The sequence below is a fragment of the Andrographis paniculata genome, unplaced genomic scaffold, assembly GCF_009805555.1.
Source record: "Andrographis paniculata isolate CXL003 unplaced genomic scaffold, ASM980555v1 Contig79END, whole genome shotgun sequence".
Taxonomy (NCBI): Eukaryota; Viridiplantae; Streptophyta; class Magnoliopsida; order Lamiales; family Acanthaceae; genus Andrographis; species Andrographis paniculata.
In genome coordinates this window covers 751,068-762,324 of record NW_026137616.1, presented here as the reverse complement: position 1 = coordinate 762,324, position 11,257 = coordinate 751,068, and the positions used below count along the sequence as shown (strand labels likewise).

The following is an 11,257-nucleotide window of genomic DNA, read 5'->3' as shown; positions in this document are numbered from 1 at the left end:
TGATGGGGGTGGGGGTGGTGTAGTAAATGCGAGCTTTAACTACATACGTTAAAGAAAAGGCTGGAACTGATCCAACGGTTGTGATTTGTGTAGGGAACACGTGGCGAAAATCTGACGGTCCGGACTGAATACGCGTTTCTTTGAAGAAATAGACACTGTGAAAGTCAAATGCCTTGTTTGCTCTTTCATCATGTTTATTGTTCTTATGCATTCCCAACGTTATTTTATTTTATTTTTAAATTTATAAAATTGGGTTGTTTTAATTTTATTTTTATTTTAGTGAAATTATAATAATTTTTTATTGTATGAAATATTGCTGTTTAAAATGTATAATATTATTAATCAGACAATATATATATTGGTAATATTCAATTAATTAAATTAAAGTATTATGAAATCAATAATATCATCATAATATAATTAGTCAAAATGTAATTCGCATATGTAATATTGTAATTTCTGATAAAGAAAATACTATTATATCTTAATAAATATTATATACTCACTCTAATTTATTTTGGTTAAGAGTACTATTATAATAACAAAATCAAATGTCAAAATAATTAATTTTGTGTTTGATTCTCCTTTCAAATTGAAGATTGATTTAAACTTTACTTACAAATAATATTTTATAAAATAAAATAATATTTTCTCCAATAGCCCTAAGGTTATAATTTTTATTTTGCCTCTTTATATTTTAGATTAAATAATTTTATATTAGTATAACTTTTTTTTTATATAAACCTATTACAATACATTAATAGAATTATTTTTGTTATTTCACGTTTATTTGTATTACGTTTTGATATAAGAACGAATATTTAAAATCAACGTGCAAAAAATAAATATAGCACTTAGAGCCGAACTGAAAAAATATATTATTTTATTAAAAGTCGTATAGAATGTGTTGAAATGTGTTTTAAATAAATAAATAAATAAAAGATTGTATTTATTTTATATTTTTTATATTAAGTATAAATTTAATATATAAATTTTAAAATTTTTGAATAAATTTGAGAGACTGGAATAAGTAATATTTTATATTAAAATTTTATTTTTTATAAATAAAAAAAAAATTCTATTGTATTAATATATGTATATATATATATATATTTTACAATTTATGAAAAAAGTTTAACATAAAAAGTTACTGAAATGAGAACAAAAAAATAAAAAAAAAAATCTATATTAATTACGCAATTAATGGTCACTGACCTTTAGTAAGACTTCCTTTTGACCATTTCACTACAATAGATATAATAAGCATGCGCTATATACATAAGAATTGTAACGTGTGTTTGTTTGGTTTTTTTGGATGTGGACGATTTTTGCCCAACTAATTTTAATATATATTTTTATAAAAAAATTTATCATTTCAACATTAAATATATACGAGACATTCTTATATTTCATGTAAAAATTTACTTCAAATTAAAGTATCAAACAAACACACCTTTTGAGTTTCTTTTCATTTATTAATTAGTATAGAACTAGCCCCCCGCCCCCACCCCCACCATTAAAAAAATATATATTTATTTTTCGTATTTGTTTTCCATTAAAATGCGTGTTTTCTTTTTTATATAAAAATAATAAAATATATTAGTATTTTTTATTCCTTGAAAAGTATTTACATTTTTATCTCCGTTCCATAACAAAGTATTCATTTTTTTATTTTAATTCGTCTCATAACAAAGTATGTATTTCTTTTTTTATAATTGTACTATCTACCTAACATTACAAATACCTTACAACTTACAATATATTACACAAATGTCATTATCTTTATATCACACATATTAAGGTTATTTTAGTCATTTCTATTTTATTCCTACTATATCCCAATATAATACTAATATTTCTAAAACTACGTGCAAAAAACAAATGAATATTTAGTTCCGGGACGGAGAAAGTAATAATTATTTTGAAAAAATATTATTTTTTTACAATCATATTATTACATTTACAAATAAGAACAAAAAATAAAATTATCGATGTACTTTTAATTATCAACTATACGCCCGTTTGGATTGATTTTAGAAAATAAGCATAAATCAAAATTAAAATCAAAATCAAAATCAGTTCGATTTTGTATTTTAATGAATCATTATAGAAGCTGTTTTTTATATAAAAAAATTATTTATATGTAATAGTATTGAAAGTATTTCTTAAACCATTCAAATTACTCAAAATGAGACATCTCTGAAATTATCTTAAGCATTTTACATCGAAAAAAACGAATAAAAAATACTCCATCCGTCCACTTATAATGTTTACATATTTCTATTTTGGGACGTCTAATTACAAAGTTAATATTTCATTAAATACCTTACTTTTTTTTTCCACAAATAAGTTTACTTTACATCACATCATTACTTTTACACAAAAAATAAGGGCAAAAATGTCATTACACTATTTTTAACTAGTCACTGTAATTAAAATACTATTATTTCTTAAACACCGCGCTAAAAATAAATGTAAACCTTGTAAATGGACGGACGGAATATATTCTAAAATTAACTGTTAGCAAAGCCAATATGATGATAATAATAATAATAATAATAATAATAAATAATACTTTTGGAATAATTTTAATACTCCCTCCATCAATTAATTATGTGTTCAAATTTTTTGGTACAAGTTTTAATCAAAAGTGAATACTAACTATTATTTTTTTACCTTTTATAATAAAATATAATATATTATTAAAAACAAAAAACAAAAATATTTGTTTATAACAACCTTAAAAAAAATGAATCTAAATTTGAATAGAAGAAGAAAATAGTAATTTATATATATATATATATATTTATCGAAAATACTAATTTATGTTTTTGCCAATATAATAGTACTACTATAAGTTTATGAGAAGTTTGTTTGTTTTGAAAAAAAATTCTAACACATTTTTCTTATATTTTTTAATAAAAAATTTCTTCAAATCTAAACACAAAATAAACGTATTCTAACTAGTTAATAAAATTAACTATAAAATAATTATTTATAGGTGAGTTTAATATTTATTTGGTTTGTATTTGAATTTAAATTATCAAATACATATGTATGTATGTGGTTGTAAGATTTGTTAGAAAATAATTCTAAAATTTTTTCTAAGAAACCTTTCAATTAAATATTTATTTTTATTTATTATATTATATTAAAATTTAATTAAATATCCTATTAATACCAATGTATATAGTATCAAAACACAAAACACAAAACTCAAACCCTAATAAAGAACACAATCTTAATGGTTTGTTTAGTTTTGATTTAAATTTTTAATTGAACTTTTTTATTTAAATAACATTTTTACTGTGATATTATGCAAGAGAAAATAATACTTAATTCTTTTTGGCAAAAATAATTTATTTTGATTCGGTACGAATTTTTTTTTTCAAAAAATATTTAATTGAAAAGAAAAACAAAAAAATTAATTGGGACAATTTTAAAAATTAGTTAGTAATTAATAAAATTGAAAAGAGAATATAATATAAAAATGATATTTGTTGTAAATTTTGGGTGTTTTTTTTTTGTGTTGAGTTTGAGAAATTTTAATTTTAATTTAATATTAAAATAATATTTGATGGGATATTTTATAAATATATTTTTTATTTTTTATTTATTTTTTTTAAGAAAACGCAAAGAAATTTGGAAAAATTGAAATTAAGAAAATAAGTTGACTTCAGCCCGCCCGCCAGGTGAAGGTCTTGTGCTAGATGCTTACTTTTTCATATTTATGACCGGTTCACTAAACCTGGGTCAATTTGACCCGAACCATATCAACGGGCCCAGATTTATTTATTTATTTTTCTTATGGGCCCTGATTACTTTGAGTCCCTCTTATTTATTTATTTTATATATTTAATTAAATTGTTTTTACATGATAAAGGGATTTCTCATTTTTACTATTTTAATCTCTTTATTTTAATTATATATTTATCTTACTTTATTTTATTAAGAATTTAATTTATACATGTTTTTTTATGTACAAAATTAACTTTATATTTGAAATAGTTTTTATCACATATTCATATTTTATATTATATTGATTAATTATTCTATTTGTATGCTTGTTCTGTATTTCTTCTAATTATTTTAATATTCAACTCTTAGAATTTATAAAAATATTATTTTATCTTATAAAATATATATACTGTTTATATTAAATTTTAAATTCAAAATCTAAAATAAAACACAAAAAATTCATTAATTGGGTTCAAATCAATAACTGGGCTCAAATAAATAAGTGGCCCATTATAAAATTACGTAGCCCAATTAACGATTTCAGCCGAGCACCTCATCCGAAACGACGTCGTCAAATGATAGTGTTGCAACAGGGGAAGAAGTTTGAAGGAATTGATCCTACGAATTATCAAAGTTCTCTGCCCGTGAGGGAGGAAAATCAAACCACATCTGTGAATCGATCGGGTGGGTTTTTGGGTTGACTGCAACCATTAACCATGGCTATGCAAACTGGTATGGGGTTATCGAGGATTATTCTCATATTCGGAGCAGGTATAAGTTTTGCTGGATTTGATTTTTATGTTTCTTTTCAGTGTTTTGTGTTTGATTTGATCCTAATCGAAGTTTTTTGTGTATTTTCTATTTCGCCTTTTTTAATTTGATGTGGACTAGGTTATACTGGGACTATATTGATGAAGAATGGAAAATTGTCGGACGTATTGGGGGAACTACAGGTTCTGAATTTTCTGTGTTTTTTATTTTTCCATATATTGACGAGTCCTTTTATGTTCTGAGTTGAGTTTTGATATGATTTCCTTGATGATGATCGGATATATGATGACGTTAATTTTTATTTGTGGTATTTTACTCTCCATCATTAAGTTATGGGAAATAAAACTGTTGTCTTCTTGTTTACTGTATGCTTTTTGGGAATATTAAGGACTAGTGATAGCATCCTTCTTTAGTGAGTATTTACTTCTACTAGAACACAGTTGGATATGTGCTTTTTGTTATTTGATCTTGTGTGACAAGTAATGTTTATGTTAATATTTTTGAATTACTTTGTTCAACAACAAATTTTTAATAGGATATATGTATCAAATTTTCAAATTTTTGAATTTGGGATAGTATCAATTTCCAGAATTTGGTTAAAGGCATGGAGAAATCTGGGGAGGGGGATGGAGATTCTGACTATTCAGATGCCATTGCTGCACAGGTATCAGAATCTCAACATATATACTATGCTTTTCTCTTTCTTGACTCTCCCATATTCAATTATATACTGATTAGAAGAGAAAGAATGATAAATGTTACTTCTATACTGCAGTGAATGTATAGATCTATGTTTTATGATATTAGAAACATAGTTGTCAATCATGGATAGCGGTGCGTAGCTGCCAATATCTAAAATGCTATAGCAAGATAGCGGAATGACCGCTATTTAAATATTTAAGAATATATATATATAATTATTATATATACAAAATTATAACAAAAATACATAAAAAAACCTTTAAATTAATTTCATAATTATCACCCATACCAATAAAATGTCAATATATATATATATATGATCATAACTATTAGATAGTTATATAAGCAAAAAAAAAATTAGATCACTATTGTGTAATAGAGATATATCAAAGCTAATCAGATTCAAAATCTGATAAAAAATTTTATTCCTCATTTTCACTTCACTATTTAATTACTTTTGTCTATATATATTTTTTCCTCTTCTTCATTATCATCAATTTATTCAATTATATGTCCGTCACCTTGTATAATATCATTTCCCTAAATACCTATAGTTTTCTTTCTTGTTGATGTATTGATGTTTGTATCTTAGTGTAGATAGCAGACCTATTAGCATCAACAACTCCCCTAATCAAATTATCATTGTCAAAGACTAAATTATCCTTCGCAATTATCAACTTCTTTAATTAACCACTCATTGGAATCATTCAAAACAATAGGACCAATGACATCATTGCTACCATAATGATCTAACAAATTTTGGTTATACTTGATATAAATCAAAATTTGCAATTTTTGGCTTTCTAACTTGTTTCTTTTTTTCGGAATGAATTTAAAAATTTCGTTAAGATTTAAGATAAATATTTTTTGTCTATATTATAATAAAAAAATACATTTTATAAGTTAAAGTTAGATTTCAATTATTTATCTGTTAAAAAATAATCAAATAAGCTGCAATAGCGGTATAGTGTAACATAGCGGAGTGCTGCTATAGGCTGCTACACCGCTATTTCGTAAACGCGGAATTGCGGAACGGCCGTAGCAGCAGAGTGCCTTTCTGCTACGCTACGCCGTTATAGCGCGCTATTGACAACTATGATTAGAAAAGTTCTATAGTTCTCCTACCTATCTAGCTTATCAGTTCTAAAATTGCACTGAATAGACTGTCTTGCACATAGTAAGTAAATCTTCAACTGAACTGAATCACTGGAAGCATAGTAAGTAAATCTTGCACATAGTTCTAATATTGCACTGAATAGACATGGGTTTTTTTTCATGGTAATGTGGAACCATGAGCTGCTTTTGTTTTCTTTGGTGGTTAATATTAAGGTGGAATGGGTAATTATTTTTTAGGTCTTTATAACATCTGGGCTGGAGTACCTACTTGAAGATGTGTTTAAAGAAAAAGTGAGACGGTTATGTGAAATCTATTAGAAACATGTAATTGTTTTGGTCGTTGTTTAATGTGAAAGTAAATTATAAGTGTTAATTTAATAAGGCTTTAGTAGATCTCTGTCTGCTGGAAAATGAGTCGTAATTGGCTGAGAGTTGGCAGGGTGAATGTGCATTTTGTGGTGTAGAATTGTCGAGTATGTGCATTTCATGTAGGAATTAAATGGGTTGGTGAGAAAGTCAACATTCTGTATCATACGGGCCATATTATAGCAGAAAACCTGGAATTGGAAACAAAGTACATTGAGGTATTGAGTCAAACTTTTCAAGGAACTAACAGTAGGACTAATTAGAAAAGAGTTTTATACTTTTTTAATATTGCCATTAACAGTGAGCATGCCATTTTAAATGCAGTTACTGTATATATGCAATTATGCATTATCTTTACTTCCTAACTGTAATATGTCTCAACATAAACAAAAAATAAGTATAATTGAAATGAGTGACATATGTGTAAGTATACAGTAAATGAGACACAATAAGTGATGAATACTTACAAGTGGTTGTACTCATAGATAAGTAGACTGGAAACAATTTTAAATTGCTCAAGTTCATTGTGTTTAAAAAGAGTTTCCTTGTTTTATATTTAAAATGGGAGGAAGAGTCTTAAAGGATTGTAAGTTTAGTATTGATGAGAGTTCTTGCATTTTACAGGAAAGTATGTGAATCAATAGCGACATTAGATTTAGATGCGCAAATAATCTAATATAGTGGATCAAAAATTCAGTTGATGATAACAAGTAGATAATGTCATAGTATATACTATATACTACCAATAGTTTTCTTACACGTTTTATAATTGATTTCTTTGTAAATATAAGCTGTTTGGTCCATTTCCATGCAGGTACGCCGCTTAGCCATGGAGGTTCGTCAGCTTGCCTCATCTAGGCAGGTCACAGTTCTCAATGGCGGCTCTGGTCAAAGTTAGTGTTTCATGTAAATGTCTTGAGTGCTGGGGATTTAATACACTGTAATTTTTCTCATCCTCTTTTGGTGTAACAGGTAACTTAACAGGTTTAATTATGCCAGCTGCTGCATTAGGAGCTGTGGGCTATGGATACATGTGGTGGAAAGTAGGTGGACTGCATATTTATGCATTAATTTTGTTTTATTGAATTCTGTAACTGAACTCATTCGATGATGTTTTGGCTTCAGTTTAACTCATTATTTTCATGTTTCAGGGTTTTTCGTTCTCAGACCTAATGTATGTAACAAAACGCAGCATGGCAAACGCTGTTGAAAACTTGACAAAACATTTGGAGCATGTCTCAGATGCTCTTGCAGTAAGTTGCTCTTTTAATATGGTCTATCAATTTTGCGATATCTTCTACATATTATTTCCAAAAGGTGATAGTAATCTGCTATGCTTTTTATGCCATGGCATACTGATGACAAATTTCTTTGAGGGTGTTTTGGCCTTGCTTACAATTGCTTTGTCGACAGTGTTTCTTTGTGATTTGAGATGAGAGTAATAATTTTTTTGGTGCCCTTTTGGTTTCATATTTTCTTTGTTTCTACTGCTTTATTAACATCATAAGCCAAGTTATGCTGTACCTTTTGTGATTGAACTTTTATATGCTGTTTCCAGGAAAATTTATTTTCTTGATGCATCTTGATTGAGACAAAATCATATGAAACTTGTATATGATTTGATGTTCTGTTAATAATTTTCTTAACAGGCAACAAAAAGGCATTTGACTCAGAGAATAGAGAACTTGGATGGGAAACTCGATGACCAAGTGGAGATTTCCAAACTCATCAGGAATGAGGTACATCTAGGGTCAAACTGAAAGCATTACCAATGAATTGTTAAGAATGATCATATGAGCATGTGAAACAGGTCAATGATGTGCGTGGTGATCTCTCTCAAATTGGATTCGATCTGGATGACCTGCATAGGATGGTTTCTGGTTTGGTGTGTACTTTTCTTTAGTGCCTTTATATATACATATATATTTAATATAAGACATATGTTGATTGCACTGGATATATGTTTTACTCTCTGAATTTCGGCAGAAAATTCTGAAGATCACAGGCATAATCCTAAGTAATAATAAAATAAGGTGTAATTAAGTGTTGATGCTTTCTGCATGGTATCAAGCAGGATTTCTTTCTAGTAACTTACAGGTTGCATGCATCTTGATGAGTGATGACAAAAATTAGTTGTTAAGGGGGACACGGGGAGAAGGTTGTGTGGTTTTGAATTGATTGTAGTTGGTTCTGGTTTTCTATGTATATCTATTCTAGACTCTAGAGTAAGCATGTTATACATCTGTATGGAGTAGCTGCTAACAAATCTTAAAGGTATTTTCATTGGTTATGAACTAACACCCCAATCCGAACACTTTCTATGGTAATTGAGAGTTGAGATTGCTTTCCTATATTTTTCTGAAACAGTATTTAAGGTTTATACTGTGCTGTTTGCCTGTTTGAATGACACACTCATCTCTTCTATTATTGACATTTGACAAACGTATGATAAAATTGCTTGTGTGTACTACCTTGCGGTGTCGGAATTTCTTTTTCAACAAGTAACTCACATATGCCTGCTGTCTCTTCTTTCTTGCCATCTTCTGTAAAACTGAGATATGTCTTAGTTTTGATATATTTATATTTCAGATTACTTGTGCATTTTTATTTCTATGTTTATTGTTGTCTTTCACTCCTATGCAGCCTCTCATTTTCATATCTATGTTTATGGTTGTCTTTCTCATTGCTTGCTATCTCTCCATATTCGTACTGTCTTTTCTTCACTGCTTATTCTGTGGATTATATTGCAGGATGGTCAGCTACTTTCACTGGAAGGCAAACAGGTGGGATAGCTATTACATTTAAAATATAGCTGAATCTATAGCTTTTTAAACTTCATATAACATTTATTTTGTTTCTTGGGATTAACAATCTCATAGAATGAACCCAACCTATCCACAATATTAAATCTCTGCAAGTGTGTATATAGGTATTAATTTCTTGTCCTGTTTGTTACTGCAGAAGCTTGCAAATGCTGGTGTATTGTACCTATGTAGCGTTGTTAGTGGAAGAAAGGTGAAAATGCCCGACATGCTTCAGGTTTGTTATCCTTTCTGGTTCTTCAGTTCTGTCACACAAGTGATTTTGTTGAATGGCTATGGATTATTCTGGATTAGATGAGCTTTATACTTGGGTTTGTTATTTTGGTCGGAATATTTTACTATCCGAATTCTGAGGGGAATAGGATCTTGGGAATTAGTTTAACATGTGAGAGTATCAAGTGTATGGGTGTTCTACTAAGTAATGATGAGTAGTGCCAAAATTGATTTTATTTATTTTTATTTTTTTGCTGAAATTGTACCCTATTGTTCAATTGCTCTTTTGCAGGATCAGCTGAAAGTTCCTGGAAACTCAGTTCCAAGTCTGATGGTACTTCATTATTTTTTTCTATGCTATTTTTTATCCTGATTCTATTTCAGAGAAATGGGAAATGATTTGAAAGTATCTAATGATATTCACGTGGGCATGTATATTAGTCAAAAATGATTTTATAGTTGTGTATCGAGTCCAGTTCATATTCATTGTCTAATCATATGGTCATCTCAGCACCCAAATCTGTCATTGCTTAGTTCTAACTTGCTACCTGGTGATGATCTGTGTCCAGGGTCTTAAGGAGATTGCTGATTCTCTTTCCACCGGAGACAGTTTATTGACGGAAGGAAATGTTGAAAATGGTTCTGATAAGTTCAATATAACCTTGAGAAGGTAAATCTCGGTGTTCCTTGCTAATTGTCAAAATTCGTTTGATAGTGTTAAGACAATAATTGATGGCACAGTAACTGCTTGAATGCATTTGCAATTATACTCTTCTCTCCCCCCTTTTTTACCCGAACATACGAACATGCTTTTGCCTGTCTTTCAGGGCTGATTCAAGCAAGTGTTGAATGCCACCGTACTTGTACGCCTGAAATTATTGTAAGAACACCTGTTCAACTTTACAGAATCACGGCGCGCAGCTCCATTGTTGCTCTTGAAATGTTCCGTGTTCGACATTGTTACAGTTTCCATGGTACCCTTGATATGTAGATATAAATCAAATTGTTTGGAACCCTTTGTTTAGTTCACAAGGTTGATTTGTTATGAATAGTCTCAATTCTCATAATTTAAGTTGGTGATTTCTGGGTGACCAATGTCTATTTTATCTATCCATCAAGTTGCATAGTTTATGTATATATATGTCATTCAATTGAATTAGATTTTTTAAATCAAAATCTTGGGATTTGATTTTTTCTTTTTTAATTGTAAAAAAACATAGTGAGATGGCAAAATGATTTAATAACACTTCCATTTTATGGTATGCAAACTCTTTAGGTTAAGTATTTGATCATCTTTTTTATTTCTACTTTCACACTGTGCACTTAAAAAGGAAAATTTATATAAATATTATTATGTTACATTGAATATATATATATTTACAAATATTCTTAACAACACACGCATTAGGTGCTTCGATTTAATTGACGTTGAAAGAATTTGACATAGTCTAAGTCAACGCAATGATTTGGACTCGTTCCAAGCCCACAACAGATTCTCTCCAAAAGCAGTCATGTAAACAAATTAATTT

At 28.4% G+C, this 11,257-nt stretch overlaps 1 protein-coding gene across 1 annotated transcript; it reads left to right on the top strand.

Moving 5' to 3' along the window:
• Nucleotides 1-4,319: 4,319 nt before the first annotated feature.
• Nucleotides 4,320-10,823, top strand: LOC127240132 (uncharacterized). Its single transcript, XM_051258619.1, has 13 exons — nucleotides 4,320-4,509; nucleotides 4,630-4,691; nucleotides 5,099-5,173; nucleotides 7,508-7,586; nucleotides 7,666-7,736; nucleotides 7,845-7,946; nucleotides 8,343-8,432; nucleotides 8,504-8,578; nucleotides 9,444-9,476; nucleotides 9,655-9,732; nucleotides 10,021-10,062; nucleotides 10,298-10,398; nucleotides 10,556-10,823. Exons 1-13 carry the CDS (start codon nucleotides 4,455-4,457, stop codon nucleotides 10,575-10,577), a joined length of 885 nt encoding a protein of 294 aa, XP_051114576.1. The 5' UTR covers nucleotides 4,320-4,454; the 3' UTR covers nucleotides 10,578-10,823.
• The last annotated feature ends 434 nt before the right edge of the window (nucleotides 10,824-11,257 follow it).

Coding starts and splice junctions, on each gene's coding strand:
- LOC127240132 (XM_051258619.1), top strand. CDS start 4,455: ATGGCTATGCAAACTGGTATGGGGTTATCGAGGATTATTCTCATATTC. Junction 4,692..5,098: donor ACGTATTGGGGGAACTACAG/GTTCTGAATTTT, acceptor ATCAATTTCCAG/AATTTGGTTAAAGGCATGGA. Junction 8,433..8,503: donor CCAAACTCATCAGGAATGAG/GTACATCTAGGG, acceptor CATGTGAAACAG/GTCAATGATGTGCGTGGTGA.